Source organism: Fistularia commersonii, chromosome 34 (assembly GCF_037954325.1).
Source record: "Fistularia commersonii isolate RoL2024-O1a breed Wild chromosome 34, RoL_Fcom_v1.0, whole genome shotgun sequence".
In the NCBI taxonomy this organism is placed as follows: Eukaryota; Metazoa; Chordata; class Actinopteri; order Syngnathiformes; family Fistulariidae; genus Fistularia; species Fistularia commersonii.
This window is the reverse complement of record NC_141317.1, coordinates 4,325,693-4,352,542: the sequence shown is the minus strand read 5'-3', so window position 1 is coordinate 4,352,542 and position 26,850 is coordinate 4,325,693. Positions and strand designations below refer to the sequence as shown.

Genomic DNA, 26,850 nt, shown 5'->3' with positions numbered 1-26,850 from the left:
ATCACCGTCTTCAGTTGTGGTGCAATGCAAGTGTAGCACGTCAATGCCCTCGTCATCATGCACTGTATCATTATCATGTTAAGATTCAGCAGCGACGAAGGCCCCCATGCTTCTTACTTTGAATTTTAAGTCGATCATCTTCTATAACCGCATGCAAAGAGTCCGGGACACGGTTTGTAAACGGGTGTGAGATGTTTTGGGGCACCGCATTATTATGTATGTGTCAGCAGTCTCCACCCAGGGAACAGAAAAATACAATGCAAGCACCTTTTAAACACCCTCCCTGTAAAACTGTGGGCTTAAAGCCACAAAAGGTGGCTTACCACCGATGGAGGGAGTCATAAGAGGAACACAGTACTCATCACAATAGAGATGTACAAACTAATAAACTTGGGATCACACCAACACCATCTATCATGGAAAAAATTGACATAAAAAAAAAAGTATATAGACACGTATGATTACAACCCCAACTTTGAAAAAGTTGTGACGCTGTGTGAAATAAAAACAATGCTATGATTTGAAAAATTTCACAAGCCCATATTTTATTCCCAAAAGAACACAAACAACATATAAGATGCTTAAACAGACATTTTAACAGTTTCATGGAAAATATTCTCTCATTTTGAATTTGATGGCAGCAACACATCCGAATAAAGTTTGAACAAGACGATGTCTTGATGTTGTGTTGCATCCTCTCTTCTCTCAAAAACTACCCGCGTATGTCTGGGAAGTGAGGAGGACAGCTGCTGGAGTTTCAGGAGAGGAATGTTTTCCCATTCCTGTCTGATGCAGGATTGCAACAGTCCAGGGCTTTTGTTACCGGATTTTTCATTTCATGATGCGCCAAATGTTTTCTATTGGTGAAAGGTCTGGACAGAAAGCAGGCCAATTCAGCACCCGAACTCTTCTCCCGCGAAGCCATGCTGTTGTGATGGATGCAGTATGTGTTCAAGCGTTATCTAGGTGAAATATGTAAGGCTATCCCTGAAAGCGATGTTGCGTAGATGCTTTAAAACCTCCATGTTCTTTTCAGCATTGATGGCGCTTTCACAGATGTATAAGCTGCCCCGGCCAAAGGCACTAATGCAACCCCATACCATCGGAGCTGATAACAATCTGGATGGCCCCTCTCCTCTTTAGCCCGCAGGAAGCGACACCCACGGCTTCTGAAAATAATTACATTTTTTCATCGCTCCACAGAACAGTTTTTCCAAATGATGTCTCTACATCAGGTTAATAAATGGCTTCTTCATTGCATGATAAAATCGCATTTGTAGATTGCGTGGCGAGCCATGTTCACCGACAGTGATTTCTGGAAGCGTTCCTGAGCCAGTGCAGTGCTTTCCGGAAGAGATTCACGCCTGGTTTCGATGCAGTGCTGCCTCAGGGCCTGAAGATCACTATCGTCTAGTTTTGACCTTTGACTTTGTCCCTTGCACACACAGATTCCTCCTTATTTTTCTGATTTTTTTGACAATATACACTGTGGATGGTCAGATCTTCAGTGTCTTTACACTGAAGAACATTTTACTGAAATTGTTCCACAATTTGTGGATCAGATCGGTGAACCTCTGCCATCTTTATATGCAAGAGGCTCTGCTTCTCTGAAATGTTCCTTTTATAACCAATCATGTTACTGACCTGTTGCCAGTTCAAATAAATGCTCCTCCTGTTGTTTTTGACTTGTTTGTTTTTTGATTTTGATTTGATTACTTTTTCCTGCCTTTTGTAGCTCTTGTTTTAACTTTTTCCAGATGTGTTGCTTCCATCATAGTGAGCCAATATTGTCCATGAATGGATAAAAATGTTTCAGGTTCAACATCTGAGATGATATGTTTAGGTTCTATTGGGAATAAAATATTGGTTTATGGGATTTGCATATCATAGCTTTCCATTTTCATCTACATTTCACACAGTGGCACAAATTATCCGTCTTTGGAGTTATGTATATATCTAATTAATTATTATATATTGCTTTTTTTGAAACAACAATCACCACATCAGTGGTTATTTTGTTAACTGTATATGTGAGGTTTTTTTTTTTTTGTTTTAATGTTTTAATTTTTTTTTTTTTTTTTTTTTTAATGTAATCTGTTTGACTAAAGAATATTCAAAATATTGTCTTTATTCAGCCCTTTCCAACACAATCCCTCTGGTGTATCTTTAACTTGTAGGCAAAAAAAAAAAAAAAGACAAAAAAAAAGTCCACTCCAGTCCATGGAAAATGAAAGATTTAACAGTAACATAAGACAAACATCATAGAAAGCAGCAGAAACTGTTACTGCCAGCAATTTGTTTCCGTGCATGAATGAAGAAAACAGTGAGCTCAGCATAATCCTTTCAATGGGCTGCAGCCGTCCCTCCAGCTGCCCTGGTCAGCATGATGCTCCAGTGCTGGAGCTCAATGCTATGCCTGCTCTCCCCTCGTCCTCTCCAACCATGGATTTTCCACCGCTTTATCCGACATGAGCCTCCGGTGCTGCCCGTCACACACAATGTAAAACTCTGCCTAATCAGTTCTGCTGCCACAAACTCAATTTGTACCAATTCAGAGCACAAGAAATTGAGAAACCACTGGTACTTTTGTGCTCAAACCGCCATCCAAATGCAGACTAATGCCTGTGTGTTGGAGGCACTGTAAAAAAAATGGGGAAAAAAAAATGGGGGAAAGATTTTGCGAAGGCGTATTATCGCCTGCTCGCACAGATATCACAATGACTGTATAAAACACTGAAGTCACCAATAATTTTATTTTCTACGTGCACACTTTTTCTTTCATGCATCCAAAGGTGCACACATTCTCCCGCAGGAGCCTTCGAGAGCCAGCGGGATTATCTGCCAGCTCCTTTAAACGGGCTCTAAGTGCTACTTTTAAGACGGATACATTAATACAGGACCTCTCGCCGGAAAATCCTGCAGTCCCACTGTCGAGGTTTTGATGGCAATCGGAAAAATCATCAGCTCCAAAACCTCTTCGGCCGGTTCTGACAAATCCTAAATCTTCAATTAACTTTCGCTAAAATGGCCGACCAAGTCGCGAGTTTGGGCTCGCCGAACCTTCAGTTCGGCACCCGGGGGTCATCTTTGTGGAGCCGACGGCGGGGCCTGGCGAGAGAAGGGTTAAATTATTTTGTTTTGAGTTGTATTATTGTGCGCTGGCCACTCCCCTGGATTTAGCCGGGCCACCATCGCCACAGGGTGTTATAAAAAGGGCTGTGAGCTCCCCCTGCCCTGGTAAAGAGGCTGATTGTCTGCAGGACATGCTTAACGTTTGTCTCTCCATGTTCTTCTACTAACAACCAGAGGGGCTGGCACATAGATGCTTAGAGACTGGTGCATTGCTCCACTTAGGAGCTCTCTATGACAGAGACTAGAACTTGGAGGGCAGAGCAGCAGATAACTGACAGTTACATGTCGCATAGTTCATGTCCTCTTGCAATTTGCTTTAGCAAAACTGTTTGACAAATTTTTTTTCTCGTCCTTTGTTTTTTTTTTTTTCCACCCGACAAAAGCGTCTCGAAAACGAGTCGGTATTCTGAGGGAATACGTCTATTTTTAGTCGATTAGTTAGTTTTTCTGTTCATCCCTCCATCGATCTTTGCCACCATGTGGGAGTTTCGGTCAATGTCGTTCTGGCGGGCCGTGTTCGCCGAGTTCTACGGCACCATGTTCTTTGTATTCTTCGGGCTGGGGGCAGCCCTACGCTGGACCACTGGGCCCCACAACGTTCTGCATGTGGCCTTTTGCTTTGGGCTGGCTGCTGCCACTCTCATCCAATCCATCGGTCATATCAGTGGAGGACACATCAACCCAGCGGTAACCTTCGCCTACCTAATCGGCTCTCAGATGTCCCTGTTCCGAGCTTTCTTCTATATTATAGCCCAGTGTCTCGGAGCCCTGGCCGGTGCTGCCGTGCTCTATGGGGTCACGCCCAGCAACATGAGGGGAAACCTGGCTCTCAACACAGTAAGACCACCCGCTTTTCGTCGATGAATAGCTTTCACGGTGTTCTCTTTTTTGACATCGCTACAGTCACGTGAAATATGTCGAGCAAGAAGTCGACCGTCCTCCGCGCAAAGCAATGAGTCTTTGTAAAAATAACTGAAATGTCATTTACAGCGTTTGCTATCGCGTTGTGTTCTAGCTGCAGCCTGGCATCAGCCTTGGCATGGCCACCACCATGGAAGTGTTCCTCACCCTGCAGCTCGTCGTCTGCATCTTTGCCGTGACAGATGAGAGGCGCAACGGACGCCTGGGATCCGCCGCTCTGGCTATCGGTTTTTCGGTGCTGATGGGGCATCTCCTCGGGGTAAGAGCCGACGGCGCCGTCGCCGTGCCGAGCGGGCGTCACGTTCAGCACGATTGCACCTCTAACTTCTCTTCTTTGAACCTAGATGTACTACACCGGAGCGGGAATGAACCCGGCAAGGTCATTCGCGCCGGCCGTCTTGGTTAAGAATTTTGTCAACCACTGGGTAAGATAATGAAATCCACGCGACCCTCCAAAGTGGTTCATAACCGCAATGTGAAATATTGAAACCTCTCCGTTTTTCGCGACCGCAGGTGTACTGGGTGGGACCCATGATAGGCGGCGCCATGGGTGCTCTGCTGTACGACTTCATGCTCTTCCCACGCATGCGTGGCCTCTCCGAGAGGCTCGCCACGCTGAAGGGCATCCGGCCCCCCGAGGCTGAGGGCCAGCAGGAGACCAGGGGAGAGCCCATCGAGCTCAAGACACAGGCCCTATAAGCCTGGTGAAGAAGATTGGCTTTCTGACCCCGTTCCTCACTCTGCACCCTCAGTTCATGGTCCATCCTCAGCCCACTCAGCGTTTCTGCACACTTACCTCTTTCCCACCTCCACACATGCTAACAAAGATTCTGAATATCTTTTATAATCCTCGTTCTGCATCCAGAACCGGGCTTGCCGAATCACAATGAAGGGGTTCTCAAATCCCTGACCATCTCGCCTACTTGCCCCTCTACCCAGCCCTCCTCTCCCTTGTACTGCAGGACAATGAAGAAGGGCTAGAGGAAATCTTGCCACTGAAGGAAGCACCCTGTGTCTTGTGGTGTGCGTGTGTGGGGGGGATGGGGGTGGGGCTGGGGCAGTTTTCCTGGCTGACCAGGTGGCTCTAACTGCTCAGGACAGGGTCCCTCTATCATTTCTTTTCCCTCTTTCTGTTTTTCTCCTTATTTTCTAGTCTGCTAGGAGTGAAGCTACAGTAGAGCAGTGGACTTCTGCATGCTTTTCCATTTTGATCCAGTGTGATCTCGCCATTTGTTTTGTTTTTGTTCAACGAACCTTGGGTATATTACATGTACGTAATATAATTCACCAGTATTTATTTAGTTCATATTCTTTTTTTTTCTTTTCTTTTTTTAGCTACATGCGCGTGTTTGAGTGTGTGTGTGTGTGTGTGCGTGCGTGCGTGCGTGCGTGCGAGAGAAGGAGAAAGTGCGTGAACGAGTGAGAGAGAGTAAGCATTTCGTGTGCTTGTGTATGCTTGTGTGCTTGTTTTCATTCTTAACTTTTAATTGCCGCAATCCTTTGTCCGTGTTATGATTTTACAAGAAATATCATACCAGCTTATTTTAGGGAAAGATGCTGCCCTCAGTGATGCTATAGAAGTTGGTTTGATTTTCACACGGAATCCCACTTTTCATAGCAGATGGAAAATAATCCGCGTTTTCAGTCGATTTTCAAAGCTAAAACCTGTGTTTCACCTCGTGAAGCAAACTTTCGTATTCTAATAATACAAACACAAAATGTTCAGCCTTCAGTGAAGTTCCGATATGGGTAGTATCGCCCCAAATTTTTTACACATTGCTTTTATAGCAAATCTGCAGGGTTATTTTATTTTATTTTTTTAATTCTTTGAATCCTAATGGGATAACTCCCAAGGTATTTTTGTTGGGATCAATAATCTTAAAATTAATTTCAGACATGACTTTTGTCCTGAAAGCTTTGCTTTTAGAGCAGTGCTTATTAAACATTCATGTACAGGTGTGTTAATAGTTGGTTTGCTTTTAATTCTGTGTGTCTGCCTTGGAAAAAGAAAGAGAGCAAATCTGATAAGCTTTAAAGAAGAACAAGCTTTCCTATTTGATTTGTGTTGTTTGACACGACTGAAGAGTCCTTGTTACTCAAGGTTAGAAATCAAAGAGTGCATGAGGTGTGGTGGCTTCTCGCTGGTGTTGGCAAACACCTGGTGCCTTCTCTTTTTCTACGCTGAGCTGGCTGGCTCTTTAGGAGTGAGATCGTTTCATTGGACATGCCTCTCCAGGATATTTGGGATAAAAGAGAGGGTCACAGTGAGGCGACTGAAATCTTTAGTGTGTTTGTACAACTTTATTTACATTCACTCGGCACGAGAGAACGACCTCTGAAGCCGACGCTCTGCATTGGTCTGGTGTCCCCTTCTCTCATCCATCCCTCCTTCATTCACCCTACCTCCTCCCTTTATTTATGTAGCGGCCACACTGTTCTGCTCTAATGAGGGGGCATCAAAAGCTGCTGGGATGGAGGGAGGGGGACGAGGCACTGACAGAAGTTCACATTTTGACATTTGCCAGAGCTGTTACCGAACCAGACATGTAAGCTGACTCTCTTTCTGCTTCCCTCAGCATAACCTTTTCAGTGTGATTTCCCTGGCAGTGGTTGAGTAGAATTGACATTTAGCGACATGTTGAAATTTAGAGTTTGTGTTCTAATGGAAAAGCTTTGTGATGTACAGTGTAAAGTTTTCCTTTTTTTTTTAAAAAACAAAAAACAAAAACATTTCATGGTTATTGAAACTAGTTGGATAGGAAATACAATACGCAGGTTATGCAATGTCTCCTCTTTGGCTGATGGATTATGAAAGTGATAACCAATTATGTTACACATCAACATACATTCATTCAATGGACAGCCTTCATGGTACAGGGAATACTTTCCAATCAAATGCAATTGATACATTATTTTTATATGTCAAAAAAAAATTCCTAAAATTCTTATGTTTCCCATTTGTTTTCTTTGTCTGTTTCTTTCTCTTCGGCTTTAGATTAGATACGATGCGAAAAGGTGGTTCCGAACGAGAAAGACATTAATCGACATTAAAAAGAAGAAGTTGCGATTGTGAGATGAATGCAAATAATTGCCAATTTATATGAAAACTAAACAAATAATCATCTGCATATCAGGTGAGGTTAATATTCAATAAACACTGCGATGTGTTTTTTTTCCCCCCCGGTTTATTTCCTTTCAGGATACGTTTCTGAAATACATTTTAAAAAAAATTCTTGCGATATTGGGGAAAAGACATATTTCTTTGTCATCCTATATGAAAATTAACTAGCTGCGTGAAAAAATAATAGCCAATGGGTCACTGAGTGGTTTATTCAAATGACCACAAGATAAAAAGCGTTCATTAAATACACCTTGACACTTATGCACACAAAGCACCAAGGTGCATAAAAAATATCATTTTTGTTTTAAAATAACAAGAAAAACTAATTAGCGAAAATCACATCTGAAGTATTTAAAAAACAGATATAACAATATTGGACCCTTATCTGCGGTGCATGTTGTATCTTCATTCATCCACACTGTCATTTTTTTAAATATTTTTTCTATGAGTGCATCTTACACAGCGATGCCTCTACATCAACCTATAAATTCAAAAATAATGATAGAAGAGAGAACTTTTGAAACCCCTCGATCTCTATCTTTATCCCTTTTATCACTGCAATCCCTCTAAACTCAATGTTAAAAAAAAAAAAAAATTCACCAAATTGATTTTAAATGCCAGCCAATTTATTCAGCAATTCTTGTAAAAGATTAACAAAAGTAAAAAAATAAAATAAGCATATGGCAAAATAATACAGACTTCCAATGCGTTACTGATGAACACTGCAACCTATAGACAATAAGTGCTATCGTTTCTGTAATGAGCATGAAATTTTGCATTTAGCAAGATATAGTTACTGGCTTCACAAACACTTTGGGTTATACAGAGAAATATGACTCTTATAATACATTACATTCTGAAATCATCTGGAAAAAAGAACCCGCCACATTCTGCAATATATTTTGTTACTGTGGAATTACTTGAAACTAAGCGATGATGTGTTAGCATTGTGGCTCTATACATATAGCCATATAAAGTTCTTACTTTAGATCCCTCGATTCAACCTGTACAGTTATAAACATATTTTCTGAAGTGCAGGGGTTAATTCTGTACTTTTAGCAACAGAACTAAACATTTTTCCTAAAAATGGGGAAGAAGACACACTCGCCCAACAGCAACTCTGCGTCCTCTTCACCATGAAGTTCTTAATCATCTTTTTTTTTTTTCTTTTCCTGTGCTTGTTCAGTTGTACTGGAACAAAATGAATCCAATAATGAAAAAGAAACGACACGTAATCTGTGGCGCTCTTTTATAATAATAACATGTTAAAGAAGGTGTCACTCTGACGTGCCATACCAGACAAACTGCCGTGACAGAAAGATGTCAAGCTGCCAGATTCCTCAGGAAAAACTCAGAAAGGTGTTTAAGACTTGGTCAATATTGTCATCCGTAGGTCTAAAAGAAAGGCACCAATTGGAAATGACAAATTCAAAAACCTGTTAAACATCAGTTTTGGGAAACTGGAAAAGAGTCCAATAAGAATTCAATCCAATGTTTCAACTTACATATCGGGAAAAACCAAAGCAGAGTTTGGGTCAAACTCCACAGCGGGAGAGGCTGTAGTTTCCATTTGGTCTTGCGTGATAGATTCTTGAGGGCTGAAGGGTTGCTGGAACTGCCTGGGAGAAGAATGAGACTTAAAACCACATAGCAACACTGGACGAATATGATCATGGGATGGCAGTGGGGTCTGACTGACCTTTTAATTTATTTAAATCAAGATGCACATGAGGTATTAAAAGTAGTCTGCCGTGAAATAGGGTGCGAACAGTTCAAGTAACACTCTCAGAACTCCAACACCTACAGTACAGTATGCTGTGTCAACTAGGATTTCAACTAGGGGTTGACAGTGTAAGTGGTTTGGAAAGTGTAGAGGTGTTTTTTTTCGCCCATTGGTGCGACTTTGGATGATACAGTGATGGCCAGATTGTCTGAAAAACCCATTATGTGTTTGACCTGACGAGGTTACTAAGGCTATGGAGAGAAAAAGCTTTGCAGAAAATAAGACTGCTGCGTCTTTCACTAGAACTACATGGCTTGTAATAAAACTGTAAGACAAATATAACATGAAAAAACAGCTGTATTTTGCAAGCTTTGTGCAAGGATGGTAACACAAGCGGCCTACTATTTCACCTCAGCTAAAATCACATTCCAAGAAAAAGACGAGAGCCTTCTCCTCCTCACACACCAGGTTAATTGGGAGGGCAAAAAAGGCCTTTGTCACGCGCAACGTCCCTTTCTCAGGGGTTTTTCCAAAAAAAGATAATACTTGAGAAAAGTAAAGTTTTGTATTAGTTTTTTCTACAGCAATGTTGGCCAATAAATGTTTGTTTAAAAAAAAAACACCTCTGCACTGTGTAAAATATGTCCTGGTAACACAATTTGAGAAAATAGTTGCTGACAGCTATTCAGGCATCATGCTAACACCACTTCTGAGGGACTTATCTTGAAATGCTAGGAATAACTACATAACATATATCACCACTCTCAAACAGTCTTAAAATAACAAGTTAAGATAATTTTCAATGCAATTAAGTCGGTGACACTCTTTAATAACCAGGTGAACACAGTAAAAAGTGTTGTGTGTAGGATTTGAGACTTACATAGGGTAGGAATTATGGGGACTTTCCGCGTGAGTTGCCATGAGGGGAACGCAGGGTGCAACAGAGCCGGTATCCCTGCAAATGCAAACACATTGACATTTACAGTTGTGACCTCAATGCCAACTGACTAATGTGAGCTGTTTTTTTTGTGCCGGTTGTCGCTGAGCAGCGTGACGGGCGGATTGTGAATCACAATGGAAATGAAAGCAAATGGTTTCAAAATCATGAGAAAATACACAGAACTTTTTTGGCATTGTTTTGGTAATGTTCACTTCAGCCACAAGAGAGCAGCAGAACGAAAGTCTCACTTTTCCTCCTAGAGAGAGGCTGAGGACACGTAGAGAGTACAGCTGACGACCTACGTACATGTTGAAGCCAACAGGATTGTGCAGGGACATACTGGGATCTTGGGTTTCAGTGCCAGGTTCCCTGGAAAAGAAAGTGATAGATGAAACTGTGCAAATGCTTTCGAGTGGCAAACTTGTATCAAGATCATGTATCATACCGTTGAATAATACCTTAATACGTACGATGGATTTTTGGGAATATCAGGAATTGAAATACACAGCTTTTCTGTCTAAATCTGATGAATATGATTGATTGTTAGAACAGTTATTTTCTTGGACTGTCTACTTCAGTTTCAGTATCATTACATCATTCCTTTCATCCGGACCGCCTGACTCTCGGGTAATTTGAATTTTTTCTTACATGCCCACTTTGGTGTGGAGTGTCACAGGGATGTATCCCCCGCTGGGTGATGGCTGTGGCACTTCTTGAAATGAAAGTATAATATGTGTGTTATTTGTCTGCTTTCGGGTGCACGTACCAATAAAATACCTCCCACGTGCATTAGTACAATACCTGAGTAGTATTTTTTGAAAACTTCATGTTTAGGAAAGTCAGGATACAGAAAGGTTATGTGGCCTATGTCTCGGATACGGTCCCCAAGGGTACGAATATCAAGGTCTCTCTTTGTAAAGGGTTGGATGTTCTGGATTCTCTGTGCCCCATCTAGTAGAAAATTAGAAAAAAGAAACCAGCAAATTTTTTTGCTTTTGTTAGCCCTTCCAAGATCCACACAAAGGTAAACCGACTCGAGGATAAAAAAAAAAATCTGAATTGTAAAAATTGTTTCGATTTTTGACAAGGAGAACAACTTTCATTCCACTAATGTTTGTTTTAGTAATTTATTAGAAATAAATAAGACTGCTGAGGAAACACACACAAATTGTATGATTGGTCATTGGTAATTTGAAAATGAGTGACGAGACTTGATTATTCTGTCGATATATATCCCCATGTATCACTTGATTATCTGTTTAAAATAGCCTTAAGCGCATCAATTTATATATTGACGTCACAGAAGCTTTAACGAATTAAGATCGGGAATCTTTGGTTAAACATATTTCCTGCACATCTACTGTATATGTTACAGATGTCCACTGTGGCAGAATCATAGGAAATACTTACTCTCAGTAGCGGACACATAGGCAATTGTAATGCCTCCGATTTCAGAGTCGCTGAAGCGAAGCAAGAAGGTCCCATTGGGCCTGTCTTTCAGAATCAAGTGTAGATGCTGCTTCCCAATGAATCCAAATATCAGCCTGATGGAGAAAGCACATTGGAAACAATTTCAATTTAGAACAGAGGGCACAAGGTAGCTCATATCAATTACTGAAAGAGCAGGAGTGCCCTTACCCATCGCTCCAGTAGGTTCTCAGGTGTTTTTTGGTGAGGTCCATCACGCCCTCAAACCACTGCCAGAAAGTGAACAGTCTACCAGGGAGAACCTCCTATAAGATTGAAATCCACTCTTAGATATGTGTGTATGTGTGTGCGTGTGTTTGTTAGAGTTCCAACACATCAGAGCAAGGACTCGCACATCGAACAGATATACCTTGTTAAACTGAGCCCAGGAAACCATCATGTTGCTGAAGTCGTCCGTAAAGTCGGGTTTGTCAAATATTTTCTGGGCCAAGAAGAGTTGGTTGAAGTGGTCAAGGTTGTGGCGTGTCTGTACCTCCGAAGTGAATTTACTGTTGAGGGTGTCGCACATCTGTCTCCAGGGCACACGTTCTGGCACCACGAATGGCACTCTGTCCTAATCACAACAACAGAAAAAGGTTGATATGGTGAGAACGCTGCTTTGTACCAAGGGACAACAAAGATTAAGTAAATAAGTGGGTAAAAAAAAACAACAAAAGAATAATGGACTTCGGGGTGATTCCCAGTTACCCCTTGAATTAAACCTTAAAGTCTGCCCTTCAATTCCATTGCAGTTGTTTCAATTCGAATTCAATGTGATGGCATGCGGAGCCAAATGATGAAGATTGTGTCACCATCCAAATATTTCTGGGCCTAACTGTACATGGAACGTAGAACTCACAGAGCAGGCTTTCTTTTTTTGTGCAGACGCACACACCTTTTTGAAAAGCAAAACAGGAAAGGGTTTTCACTTTCCTGATATTTCATAGGTAAAATCTAAAATACATGACATAAGAGGAACAACAGCAGCCCAAAAAAAGGGGTGGCACAATTATAAAATCATTTATAACCTGCAGGAAAAACCATAGGGACAATGAATATCAATGAAAATACAATGAAAATCCTATAATGTCAGGTTAGAATAAAACATGCATGGAACATAACAATATAATAACATTATCATCACATAGCTTTAGTCGACATATAATTAAAAATTCATATTTTTTGACAAATCGGGCATTTCCTTTAAGTTATATAATTTTTTAGCCAGACTGCTTTTCATTTCTATGCCGATTCATTTGATCTTGTGAATCTTTAATGTAACCTGTCTGTTTTGGTGTTCGTGCATGTTTGTGTCATCTCTAAGCTTTAGGTTTTCGATGCATACATTTGTTTGCTGGATATGTGCAAAATTTGATATATCTCACAATTATGTTTAAAAGCAGCCCCCGACTGTATATTCTTTTCAGGTTATCTAAGAGGCAACTTAAGAGACATTTTACTATCGCCGTACTTTATCCCTGATTTTTATTGTTATTCATTCATTTGTTCAAAACTTGAAAGTGGCCACTGGTTGCATAATGCAAAATCAGTACATGGCATCAAAACAATCTTTGTATACTATCTTTAGAGCTGCATAGACAAAAACATGACAAAAGATAAAGAGAGGCACGATCTACAGGAAACAGGTAGTGGAGCAAAGCAGACAAATAATGGGACACTTACATGTTCTGAGAATGCACAGTCCCATATGATAGTAGCTAGAGCATTGTTGTCTTGACTCCCATGGACGATGACAACAACCGGCAGTGAGATCATCTGCAGTGACATAAATCAATATTGAACCGGTTCTCACTGCTTGATACACAAAGCCATCCAATGAACATGCAGTCTGAGAGGCTTGCTCAAAGGCTTTAGTGTGTTTAGTCTTGTTTTATAGACACCCTTATCACACAGTAAAAATGAAAAACACCACTGCATCACTGCATTGGTGAAGACTGCTATTACTTTTTATGATATATGGCATTACCCTAACAAATCATTATAGTGACTTGGGCAACAAGATGCATGAAACATTCAACCAAGAGTGATGATAATGGAAAAGGCCAAACTTGTATTCTGTGTGGTGTGTCGCATCCAGTGATGATGATCTCCGTTGTGAAGAGAAGGGCAAATTTTTCCTCTGTCACAGACTCTGATCCCTTTCTGTCAGCCCTCTTAATCTTCTTGATGGACTGCCAAATAAAATAATCTATTTTAATTCCATGACTCTTCCAACAATGAATCCAGTCCATGCGTGGGAACAGTACATACCATATTCCGAAAGGTGGCACATGTGGTCTTACTAGTTACGTTGTGTTCAAGGATTGCTGTGTTATTGATCAGTTCCCCTACATTGTCACTGTTGTTGACCAAAAGAAAAAATATTTATTCATTAAATAAAAGCGGTTTTATTCATTACATCATCCTCTTTATAAGTACACAATTTGACACAGCACAGCTGCTATTGTTGACTTTTACTATTCTAAATGCACTTGCAAAAGTATATAAACATTTAGAGAATTTAAAACTCTAAAAAAAACTTTTAAACTAAACAAATCTGTACTTCAGAAAAAGATAGATAGAATTAAAAAAAAAAAACAATAAAAAAAAAAAAAACACAAACATCTCCAAACATTTGTAACTCATCATGTGAGCGACTTCTCTGCTCTATTTACTCTCTTGCTACTTTCAACATCATTCAGCAGGATCTTTCTTTCCTTTTGGCTGTTCCTTTCAGGGGTCGCCATAAAAACATCATCTGTCTTTATCTTAACCTATTTTTACTGCAATCTCTTCTTTCACACCAACTAAATTCATGTCCTCAAATGTCCTCCATAATTAAGCAGGGTGATGGGAGGCATTTGTTTTGTTTTTGCTGCCCTCTTTCCAAGCGTGCTCTATGCAGCAATTAAGTACCGTGTTTTCACGACCAGAAGGTGCACCGTACTTAAAGGCGCAGTCTCAGTTATGTGTGCCATTATTGTATGTAACACACACATAAGGCGCACCTGCTTATAGGGCGCGGGTTTTATATACAATCCACGCCCAACTTCCCCCTTAAACGTTCTCATGGTGTCCTCTACTACATCCGCCTTACAACAACAACAACACACACATACAAGCATACAAGTGTGCGTATTTAAAAATAGAGCGGGAGCAAAACTGAGTTTGGTATCCATTTTTTTTACCGGTAATCATCATCAATTGAACCCATCGATGTCCTCATCCTCTTTTTCTGATTTGAACAGCTTCACTGTCAGTCACTTTCTGCGCCGCGCGGCTCCTCGGAAATGATGCCGGCTTTTGCGAGAGCTCGAACAACAGTGCCGGCAGACAGGTTAGCCCAAGAATCTACGATCCATTGGCTGCCTTCCACTCTTAGTGAAACCGTGGTCTCCAAAAAGACTTTTCGTACCCTGTTGTGCGTACCGCTACCGTGCTGGTCCCCTTCCTCTGCACAGTGTGACTAACCGGGATATCGAAAGTGAGCGGCACCTCGTCCATGTTAGCGATGTGGCTGGGCTGGATGTGTTTGTCGGCAATGTGTTCAGGGTTGTTAAAACAACGATGTTCTGAATAACGCACATACCCGATTGTATATATTTTATATACAATCAAAACCCCAACTTTCCCCTTTAACGTTATCATGGTGTTCTCTACTACGTCCGCCTACTACGTCTGCCTTACAACAACACACACAGGGTTGCACTGCACTATAGGGCGCGCCGCACAATTTGAAGAAAATCTAAGACTTTTATGTGCGCCTTATAGTTGTGAAAATACGGTAATTTCCCACTGACAGGGATTTTAACACCAGTCCTTTGAAAGAGTTACACCATGTTGGTCAGTATGGCAGTTGGATCTGTTACTGTATCATGTTTGTTTGGAACAAGTGCAATGTAAGTTGTATTCTATCTCCTAAATTCAGGATTGGATTTAGGAAATTCAGACATCATTCATGTCTCACCTCGGTGTACTGAGTGCGGTGGCTGATCCCAGTTTCCTGGCCTGCAGTTCATTGATAATTTGCGCCTTTAGCACCACAGGCTTCCCAGGAGCAACTTTCTCCCCAAGAAGATATCTCACAGTGGTGGAGAACTTTGATTGTGTCTTAATAACCTGAGGTGGCTGCATATCCACAATGAGAGAACTGAGGGCAAGATCAGTTATGAGTGATGAATATATTTTTTCTTTAAAAGATACACAAGAGTACATTATTCATTTATATCTTTTAAGTAAAAGACAGGGGACAACATTTACATTTTTCTTAGTTGTTGATGTTACAAAACCTAGGACAACATTAACTAGCACTACCTTTGAATCACAACCTGTAGAAGTTGCTCCAGCTTTTCTTGTAGCTCAGGGATACGTTCACTGATTAACATCAGTTCCTGCCTCAACTTTCCATTCACTCCAAGCAGCTGCTCACACCTGACAAGTTACATGTATCATATGACATATATGAATGACATTTGATATAGTATATAAATTATGAAAAACTGTAAAAAATGTTCAATGTCAGTGTTAAGGTTGTAAATTAACTAAAGCATTTTAACCTCCTGAGACCAATGTTCCCACTAAGCCGTGCATTTGTGCAATTGTGCACTGTTCCAGAGTTCTCTGCACACAGCAAAGCTGAACTGTTAATAAATTAAACACATTTATTTTATTTACAGTTCGGCTTGGATTTTATTTCATCTGCACCATAGATTTGCTGTGCACGGAGAACGCTGGAGCAGTGTGCAATTTTAAAGAACATAAACTACTATGAAGCATGGAGCTCATAAATTGTGATATGGTTTATAACTGAAAGGAAAGAAAAAAAACCCCTAGCATGTGGTTTAATGTAATCGGTTAAATGTTACAGTCAAATGTTCTTCATCTTGACAAACCCTGTTGTATAATGAAGTGCAGTTGTTTTTACATGACAAAGCACAACACAGGAGCCAGCCACCTCACCTGGTCTGCAGGTCATTGAGGTTGTCATCGAAGGGATGTCCGATGGTGGCCTTGTACTGATCACACCTCCAAGCTTTCAGTCTGCTGAGAAGTCTGGTCTGACACTGGTCAAGACACTCCACACACTCCTGAAGCAACTGGAATCGCTTCTGCAGCCATCAACACATGTATTCATGAATTTTTATTTAAAAATAATATTACACACCATGCAGAAGACCCGAAGGGCTTTGTGATCTTTCAAGTTAAGGTCTTAATGAATTCCTCAATTGGTGGATGAGCACACATGCAGATGCATGAACTTTGCAGTTACAACAATGTATCCTGCTCACTCCGGCCATGGTGTTCACGTTGTGTTCCATCTGCTGGATGCGATTCTGAAGTTTCTGGACATCTGAAGAGATGGGGTCGAGACCATTCTGTTGCATTGTCCCTGCACAAGCACCAAATAATGTCACATGTCTATTCCCACCACATTACCAAAAACAGTGAGGAAGACTGAACTTAATCTACACAAAAACACCAATGTATGTCTGTGTTGGATGTGTGAGTAACCTGTGTTTGTACATACATATGCCATATACTGTGTGTGTATGTGTATGTGTATGTGTATGTGTATGTGTATGTGAGTGTGTGCAACCTTGCAAAGACTCGTAGTTCTGTCTCTCCCAGTTGAGCTCTTCTTGCAAGTGGTGCATTTTCTGCCGAACATCCTGGACCTCCAGAACCTTAAGAACCAGGTGGTCTACGTCCTGATTGTTGGGCATTGTAGGATCAACAGTTGCAAACTGTGGATACTGGATATTGGGGTTCGGCATCTGTGGGGTCTACGGACATCAAACAGCACTTTAGATACAATAGGCAGTCAAATACAATAGTCTATCTCATCAATTTATTTTTTCAAAATTAAAGTAAAATGAGGCATGGCTTGAATCTGAAAAAAATAGTATAGACAAAATAACAAATCACTTAATTGTAAATGTTGGAATTGTCAGAGTCAGCATGATGCAGTGCTATTGCAATCTTAAATATTGCTACATACTGTGATTTATTACCCTTTTTAAGTTTAGATTTTCTGTTCTAAAAAAACATTTTGTCAACATATTTTATCCACCCAAGTAACAGTGCTGCTTTTTCTTCAGACTCACTTACTGACTGCAGAACATGCAGGCATTTCAGCATACAGACTGACTGGCAATGATGGAAACAGCTGCGAAACAGTCTTACAAGCACTGGAATGTTCATCAGACGGCACACAAATATTGCGGTACGAATACTACAGACCCCACGGCAAATAAATAGATTGTTTTAAAACCCACGTCCTTTTAAGACGCCCATTTTTTTCATCCAGCTACTGCTATGAGGAAACTGAAGGAGACATCCTGTTCTCATTCTTATTATAGTGCAGAGGCAGTGGGAGCCAGTTATGCCCTATAAACTGCCAAAAACCAAACTTTTTTTTACAGAATTATCTTCAAGGAATAACCTTTAAACATCAACAACAGCCATTCCACGGAGCTGCTAGATTTGTGGGAATTAATAGTAATTATAATACTTGGATTTTCAATAAAAACAACATGTTGGCTGTAAAACACAGAAGTCAAGGAGTGCTGTGAGCTTTCAAGAGATGTAGTGCAAACTTCTCCTTCTGCTGGTTGAAGAAATCAGTTTCATGACTACCCCAATTGTCAAAAAGACTTGTATTGGTATTGTTATCAGATTTCTCATCGGCCTGAGAAGCAAAGTCAAACTTGGTGAAGAATGTGTTTATTAAACATGTCTTACAGCCCCGAGCAGAGCCCTCTCTTTCCGAAGGGTGTCCCTGACCATCACTGCAAACTGCAGAGGCTGCTTCTGAAATATGGTCTGTGAAATAAACAAAACATATTTCATTAGTGAAGTGCACACATGACTACTGTAGTTTGCTATTGTAAATTCCTACAATAACACATTTATAATGGAAACAGGCCAGGATTCATGTGGAAGAATGTTTACATATACTGAAATTGAAGGAACTCATATGTTAATCACAAGAGGAAACTTGGATTTTAATCTTTGACCGTTTTAATGGATTTTAATCTTTGATGTATTATCTTAATGTACTTTAAACGACTTATGTAAGCTTTAACAGTCTGAAGCAGGGGTGGGCAAACTACGGCCCTCGGGCCACATCCGCCCCATTGGTCTTTTTAATCCGTCCTGACAAAGATTGGCACAGAATTCATACTTGATGTGAATGATTGGATCAATGAATGTGGGAGCTCAAACAGGAGATTATTTAATTTTTGGAGCTACTTGAGACAACTTGAGAATTGTCCTGAGCTGAATGATACAGATAGGCTTTGTGCTTTAGCATTTACTATGGACATACTGACACACATGAATGAGCTGGATGTGGAGCTACAAGGGAAAAACAAGTTTGTCCATGAAATGCAAGCAAACGTCAGAGCCTTCAAAACCACGCTGGTTTTATTTTCAAAGCAAATGTTCAGACAAATGTCAGACGAGTCTGATATGTACTTTTAACAAATGCGTTTTTTTTGTATGTATCATGTCTCGTGCTGACCTGGCCCATCTGTCAAATTTTAAAAGTATATGCGGCCCCTGAGCCAAAAAGTTTGCCCACCCCTGGTCTAAAGGCTGAAACTGCAACAATTTTACTTATCAAGCATTCTTACACATTTGAAATTATGAAAATGTCTTTTGGCTTTGGTTATGTGAGCACTTTTTACAGCTGCCAGAAACTTCTGAGGCCTAATATTAAGGAATGCTTTGGAAAACTGGTACTCCTTTGTAGGGATGTGGGGAAACAAAGGTCATGGATAGACATACAAAAACAGCATCTAAGTACTTATAGCACTGGTTGCTATGCAGTTATAACAGCAAATATTCATTTAAGCAAGCTGTCAAAGCGTTTCCTGCACTCAACTTACATGATTAGCAAAAAGAGCTTAAGAAAACGGAGACATTATGGAGGCCCAACTTTTAACTTGAAAATAATTTTGATACTTCTTGAATTTTAAACAGAAAGTGAAACTTGTTCCTACATGATACTGTTCCATCTGTTCACAGTTCACTAAGCAAATGGATTTAAAAAACAGGCATGTTGACGCATGTGTCAAGTAAATTTTCTGCCTGGTTAAATTATCGGCATATATGCACTCTGGTCGAGCATGATGTGTAATTCAAATCTATCAGGGATAAAGGGTGTTCCTACCATGTTCCTACTGATCTGCATCAGCTTCATCTTGTCTACCACGTTGGCGTTTTGACAAGAAAATGACTGCAGCAACATTATTATGTCATCCAAGAGAGCCCGAGCCTTTCCTTTCTGCTCCGCATTGTCCAGCGTAAAATCCTCCCTGTGAATTAACGCATACACAAACACAATGTACATTACACAAAGAAGGTGTAATGTACATTATCGTAATCCTTGTACACACTGGGAAAATGGGGAGCGTATGACCAATCAAACACAGAGATACACACATATGCAATACCTTTATATCAAAACACACATGAACATATTCATTTCATTGACCTTTAAGTGCATGGCGTAGCGTGAGCAGTCTCACAGGATTTAGACTTTAATATTAGTGGAATCAGAAATCACTATTTTGCTGGAAGTCAGTGGTGCAAAAAATGTCTTCTGTGCCAAACAGCTATGATGACAGAGGATATCATCATTTGCAAAATAGGAATTTCAGTTGAAACTACAAAATGCATGAATCGAAAACCCATCAAAAAATCTGGAAAACTAAGGGAGGCAAATGTAGTGATGCTTCTGCATATTTCATTTCAACCAATGGAATCAAGGTGACAGATCGCTTTCCAATGTGCAGAGGCACATTACAGAGGATAATCTATATTGGGCCAATCCATGAACCTTGCTGTTTATGTAAGTATGTATGTGACATGAGCATATGTGTGTGTGTGTCATACCATCTTTGTTTCTCAATCCAATCAGATAAAAAATGTCGAACTTCGATGGCGAATGTCGTGGCTGGGTAGAGGTCATTGATGGTCTGATCCGGTAGGTACTGTATCAGCTGGCTAACAAGACTCCACTGGGCCATGATCCGTGCTGCACAGGTGACAACAGACATGCTTTACTATCATCAAGATATTATTATGGTTTCATAATTATCCAACCTGATAAATTTGGACTTGGATTGCCCTAAAAATTGAGTTCGGCCACCCTTTGCATGTTGGTTATCAGTTTATTTGTTCTGTGTTAAATAGTTATAAAACAAAATTTACTGATGTTGCTGTCTCCTATACTGGTCTCCTTGGGAGCTGTATGTATATATGCACGCACACACACACGCACGCAATATCAAATATGGTTTCAAGAATTTCAGCATACTTCTGTTTTTTTCAAGGACACCCAGAGTCAATTTATTAGACTGTTTAAAAACATGACTGTTTGTTTATTAGTATGTTTGGAACTGACATACTTTGTTGGTGTGCTATAAATTGTCCAGACTTCGCAGCTCACATGACACCAATCTGCTTTCTGTTCCTGATGTAGTGTTTGTCCATTTATTTTTGAGAGGCTTTTAAGTCCCTAAATGATAAAAACAGTGCTGACCAACAACATTGGACATTCTAGAACATTCAGAGATCAGCGCCTTGACAAAATTTTATCCCTGACTAAATGTTCCTCATTAGCTGGGCACAGTTTTGTCCACTGCAATGTAAAAATGCAAGCAAATTTATCTTACTACTCCCTAGAGATCATGAAATAGTAACAGGATGCTTGAGGCAACTGGTCTTTGACCTTTTGATGTATACCTTGTCCATCATTTGGTTTCGTTTACTTGAAGTGAAATAATCCTTTTATAACAATACATATCTCTTCAGAAATCTTAACATTTCCCTAACAGTTAACATGAAGAAGCACTGATTTAAGTACTGTTTGCATTATAAAGCTGGGATATAATATTTGGCTTGTCTTTGGATTTTAATCCCATAATTGGGATGGCTTGGGTCTTGATGGTTTTTATCCTGCTACCAGCTGTGTAAAAACACCTCAGACATTGAAATCTTTCACATTCTTTCTGCAAAATGTGAAAAATAACCAGACCACGATCGTCAATGTGAGCACATTGATGCTATTAATGACATATATTTTTTCCAGTCAGTAAACAAAAATTATGAATATATTTACATATACTGTATATTAAATGACAATGAATCTCAAATGATCCTTGAAATCAGACAAAATATGGGGTTGTTTTCAACCTTAGCTAAGACAAATTTATTTGAGGAATTCTTATCAGATTCCAGCTTTTGTTTTCTAGTTTTCTTCGAAAAACATACATTGTATGAAAAACACTGTTTGTAATAAATTATTCTGTCATGTATATATCAAATAGTAACACAGCAAAAATTAAAATGTTAACATAGATGCTACATTTTTGCCTCAATCATAAAAATACCTCAAAATGCCACGTAATTAATTAAAATGCGGGACAGTCAGTTTTAAGGGTGGAGGGAGGATGAGGCTCCCGGGGCAACATCAAAATTCACAGTACAAAAACAACAATGTGTTGAACAAGATATTTACTTTAAAGTATTTGAAATTGTTCAAATGTTTCGTGCTACTTAGGTCAGCTTTGCACAAAACCAGCCGCTGCTTCGAGTGAGCTGAGGAGCGATGGGTTTCTAGATCCCTTCTGCATCCTCCATCCACCTGAGAAGAGAGGACTATCATTGCCTCTTGCTGGCAGAAACAGGACAAGTTTGAACCCAAGGTGAATTTTGAAAGAAATCCTGATCCTTTGACACTTTGTCTCACACCTGAAATTTTTATCGCAAAGCTAAAGATGTTTCACGGACTCAATGGTATGTTCCAACATTCCAAGGTGCGTTGTGTGCGTGGGCATGAATACACATCTGTAATCTTCAGCCAGAAATCTGTCCTATTCCCTCTGTAGATTTGTTGAATACAAGGCTAAATGTGTAACCCAAGATTTTTCTTCAATATGATTCCTTAAAGCAGGGGTACCAAACTCATTTTAGGTCAGGGGCCACATGGACAATCTATTCAAGTGGGCCGGACGGGTAAAATCATGGCATATAAGCTATGTACCTATGTTAATAAAAAATGAAAAGGAATGCCCGATCCAGGACTTACTTTCACGCTTAAAGGAAGGGAGGGGTGTGTAAGACTATGACTGAACATACATGGTATCGTTAAACGAGCTAACACTTTAAATACTGGTATGGGATTATTCCCATTAAAAATAATTGAAAATGCACAAGGAGCTGAAAGTATGTGACAGCCTTGGGAACCCTAAGTTTTGTCTGACACTCAGCAGAGTAAAAAGTCTCTGTCTTGTGAGGTCTTTGAGAAGCTGTGCAACATGTGAGGAGAATCATTTTCTATGAAGACAAGTTTACTTTATAGCGTTCTCTCCAAAATAATGGAAAGTCCATAATGAAAATAATAGGAAGCCTGTTTGTAATAATTCAAACTGCAGCTGAATGCAAGTAGAGCAACAGGCCAATGATTATAGTTGGGGATCACTTCCAAGTGATGAGCACATTAGCCAATGCATACTTCTGTGCCACATCACTTTAAATCATTAATTAACCATAAGGATGAGTTATTTTCAGTCATTTAGGAAGATAATACTATATCAACTATCATTACACTCATTAGGATAGTTTAAATTCATGGGGTGGGAGTTATTTCTAATATTTTGTTATTTAAATCCATGTAACTAAGATCATAACAAAGGAATACAGCACAGCCTAACAGTCATCTCGGCTATGGCTGTTGTATCAAGTTGTGAGTCTCTCAGTGGTTTTTTTCAAGTGGATCTTTCTGGGAGTGTTTTGTGCTAAGTAGCTTAGGGAAACTGGAGGAGGCTCCTGATATGCAATTACTGGAAAGAAAGCACTCTGCATGTCTCATGTTGGAGGATTCTCATCTTATAGAGTAATGTATGAAGTAGCAAACACTCTCAACCTCTTGCCCTGTTTTATCAAAAAACTCTTTTGTTGGGCATTCTCTATGTTCTCTATGTTGAGGAAACAGTAGTCCCGGACACCAGTGATGTTTACAGTAAAAGAAGAGTATAGCCAGGAAGCAACAACAACATAAAGGACTATTAAGGGTGTCCTGGACATAGCCTATAAACAACCAAAAGAGGACAAGTGGCCCCAGATCTGTGCATCATGTGCATATTACTGTTAATGTTAATAAAATTCAGAAGGTGTCTTGGATGAGATCTGTCACCAAAGCTGGAGGTTTGTTCATTAAGACAATACAGCAGACTATTTATCTTGCAAAAACATAGGAGTGTTCTTATGATATACTATATGATCTTGGATTTCTGTAATGCAGCGGCATGTGCATATTTAAGTATGTATGTTTATGGTTGTCACAAAACTATTTATGTATTCATACTGATTACTAGTTTTTTAGCATTGTCAAATTAGACTTAGACTGATATATAAGGGTTATACTGTGAGTGCATGTGGTGAAGCAGTGAAATAACGTTATCCTTCTGCAGCCTGCAGCTGATGCATGTGGAGTCCATCGTGTGGATTCACTGCCAACACTTATGACTTTGCAGATTAAATCATTTGGACATCGGTCCTGCTTGCGGGTTACTCCACGGTGTTGAGTGAATCCGTATAAATTCAGTTAAATTTCAAGTGCGGAAGTATTCGTTAAATTGCACACCAGGGTTTTATATGAGAATCAGTATGTTCAAATTTACAGTTAACCTAAACGACGATCACGTCTGAAAGAGCGAAATCCTGCTGTGTTTATTCACAACAAATTATTCTTGTCTATCATCCTCACTGGAAGCAAACTGTTGGAACAACCAAGGTTTTTCTGTTGACTTCAGAGATATAAGACACTGCGGTTTTCTCGTACATATAGAGAGCGAACGATCGGTGAGCGTGATATGTCTATGCGAGGAAAGAGGAGTGACAGCTTTGAGAAACACAACATTTTTGCGCCATAAAACAGAACAAGACGGACAAGGTAGTTGATACATTTTGCAATTACCGTGAACGCTGGTGGTGGAAGTCATGGGAAATGAAACGGCAATGAATTTTAGACACCCAAACATCCCGCGATAGTTTGTTGTCTGTAACGGTATCTTAAAAAGTGAATAGTTATTTCTAGTGACGTTTCTACAGTTCTAAGTTTAAGACGCGCATACCCATTGTCTGGTTAAATACGTGAACAGTAAAGTAGTTGTAGCGATTAAAACAAATGATATGGAATTGTTAAGGAAAAAAAGTATCTTACCTGTTGTAATTCAAAACATAGAAATCCTCGACTTCCGTCGGTTCTTCCTCCGCTCGAGCCTGCCGACTAAGTTCACACGGTGAGTCCGACCCTCCGGTTTTCCGTCAACATGACGACCAACGCCAGGGTTTCCCCGCGAACTTGATGTAATTCTTTTGTGTTGATTTTATGGCAATTTGAAGAGTCGAACTTTCCGAAACGCCACACAGCGGGGGTGGAGAGGGGCGGCCGGCGGGTCAATATGCCTCGCCTCACTTCCTGGTTCCTTCGAGGCTCGCGTGAATGAAACGCCCGCTGTACTTCCTCTCGTCACGAGGCGCGCGCGGGCGTCCAGAGACACTTGGTGTCAGTCACTTCTTTATTGTTGTTGTTGTTGTTGTTGTTGTTGTTGTTGTTTGTAGACCGCAAATAAAGTTAGGGGATCCACGTTTTTAAATTGCACAATGCAGTTACGTTTAACCTCGTTTTCCGTAGGTTGCGTGATGTCTGTGGGCGGTGTAATGTTGCTGAGTCATTTTAACGAACACTTAACATTTCCAGTAAATCTTCACTAACCGGCAGACAGCCGCTCTCCATAGGGCGGTGTGTGTGTGTGTGTATGTGTGTTTGTGTGTGTAGCGAAGATTGCTCTGTTGGTGTTTCCGCTGACAGCCTGAGCTCAACTTTATCCCTCAACCGATCCGGAACTTTGCATGCTTCAACCCGCCCGTTCCCGGCACGTCGACGCCTCCGGATGGCTTCGAGAATGTGCGTTTTTCTCGATCTATCGCTTGTCGATTACACGTATTGGCGATATAACAACGAATATCGTACCGGCGAACCTGCGAAGAACAATAACATAAAGCCATTGAAGTCACGATATCTCGGAACGTGTGTGCGTGTGTGGGTGTGTTTTGTTTCTGTGACCCGAAATAACCGATGAAGTAGAGAGTGAACCAACAGAAAGGGTGTGTATTCGTAGTTCTACTGTATGTGTATAAAATAAAATCATGTAAGAGCCTTCCTCTGTGAAATTGTTAAACGCTTTCATTAAACAGAATGACAGACAGCTGTCTGTCAAATGTTCTCATCGCTATTTTCTTTTCAGATATATTATTGAGAATGGGAGGTGTCGTGTCATGTGTCAGTGCTAGAATAAACATTTTCAAGTGAATTCCAAGTGTAATCATGCCCATTGATCCCAAGGTACCATGATGACCTCTGAATAAACTCGGATATTTAAATGTGAGGGGGGTTAAACCCAAGCAGATGCCTTGTGAAGTCAGTTTTCTGCTTTGGCCACAGGAGGGGACTGCAGCCCTGTGTGAATCCTGCAAGTCCTCAACATGGTGAGGGTCTGTTTGAAATTAGGTGCCATCATAGCGAGATGACACATGAGCTACTGCAGACTACCCAATATGAAGTAAATCTACCTGTGCGAAAAATCCACCCCCTTTGATCCTCCTCTGACATTGCTAAATTCAGTATCTCTTCTTCCCGATGACGTCTCTGCTATGGTTGTTCTTCAACGGCAGTATTTTATACTCATCTATGCCTATGCATAATTTATTTATTTTACCAGGACATTCCACCTGCCAAAGCCAATTTCCTGAAAAATGTGGCTGACCTTTCTCAAACAGAAACAATTGGGCTGCGGTGGTTTCCTGCAGAAGATCCGGAGTTTTCATTGTTCGTTGCATTTGTTCATTTATTTTTGGCATCGGATTGATCTGGTTACAGATGCTTTTTGTTCTCATTTGAGGCTGGAAACCATGTTGAGCTGTAATCTTCTTCATCTTAAGAATGTCTCGTCAGAAGTTGTTGCCAGTTACACCAGCACTGCTCAGTATGCGGGCTGATATTTACAATGACAACTAACTCAACACCATCAAGGAAAGAACCAGTAACTAAACCGGTGCAATATGACATTGATTCCATTCATGTAGAAGCACTTTCCATGGGTCGTATCTTTACATCACTGCTTGCGGCTCCTATGTCAAGGTGAGAAGTCACGAGAATATGTGTTAAGAGTTTGTTCATCTAGCAAATTAGCTTTTTCACATTTTCAGTAGCCTGTTATTTATTCTGAAAACCCATTTCCTTGACTATCATGTCGTGATTGTTGTTTTCTACATTACCACTCTGCACAGGTTTGTTATCATTTTGGGTATCCTCTTAGGAAAAAGGCTCTTACTGCAGGGTTCTAACATCTGGAACCAATACAGCTGTGCTGGCTATCTATGGGACCAGGGGCTTGCAGGCTCGGGGCTGGAGGGGCGAGGGGTTGGGCTAGTTGCTGCTTTGGCCCTGGGGGTCCGTGTGTCCCTGACTTCAAA

The 26,850-nt window shown here is 40.5% G+C and overlaps 2 protein-coding genes across 4 annotated transcripts; one reads left to right on the top strand and one right to left on the bottom strand.

Moving 5' to 3' along the window:
• Positions 1 to 3,587: 3,587 nt before the first annotated feature.
• Positions 3,588 to 4,951, top strand: mipa (major intrinsic protein of lens fiber a). The gene is made up of 4 exons (XM_086141343.1): positions 3,588 to 3,969; positions 4,148 to 4,312; positions 4,398 to 4,478; positions 4,567 to 4,951. The coding sequence occupies exons 1-4, from the start codon at positions 3,610 to 3,612 to the stop codon at positions 4,750 to 4,752; spliced, it is 792 nt and encodes a 263-aa protein (XP_085997469.1). The 5' UTR covers positions 3,588 to 3,609; the 3' UTR covers positions 4,753 to 4,951.
• A 410-nt stretch (positions 4,952 to 5,361) lies between these two features.
• Positions 5,362 to 25,110, bottom strand: stat6 (signal transducer and activator of transcription 6, interleukin-4 induced). Of its 3 annotated transcripts, none has more exons than XM_086141341.1 (22): positions 24,536 to 25,110; positions 20,203 to 20,344; positions 19,478 to 19,622; positions 18,046 to 18,126; positions 16,901 to 17,087; positions 16,593 to 16,693; positions 16,264 to 16,412; positions 15,619 to 15,735; positions 15,272 to 15,454; positions 13,576 to 13,663; positions 13,374 to 13,496; positions 12,988 to 13,080; positions 11,675 to 11,878; positions 11,476 to 11,570; positions 11,248 to 11,381; positions 10,639 to 10,788; positions 10,486 to 10,549; positions 10,144 to 10,206; positions 9,778 to 9,852; positions 8,680 to 8,793; positions 8,471 to 8,569; positions 5,362 to 8,365 (listed from the first exon to the last, which is right to left on the bottom strand). In XM_086141341.1, the coding sequence occupies exons 2-21, from the start codon at positions 20,334 to 20,336 to the stop codon at positions 8,515 to 8,517; spliced, it is 2,355 nt and encodes a 784-aa protein (XP_085997467.1). In that variant the 5' UTR covers positions 20,337 to 20,344; positions 24,536 to 25,110; the 3' UTR covers positions 5,362 to 8,365; positions 8,471 to 8,514. The 3 variants fall into 3 exon arrangements, with proteins under 3 accessions (XP_085997467.1, XP_085997466.1, XP_085997465.1); XM_086141340.1 differs by adding an exon at positions 21,830 to 21,955 and having other exon boundaries at positions 5,362 to 8,569; positions 24,536 to 25,109; XM_086141339.1 differs by having other exon boundaries at positions 5,362 to 8,569; positions 24,536 to 25,109.
• Positions 25,111 to 26,850: the final 1,740 nt, after the last annotated feature.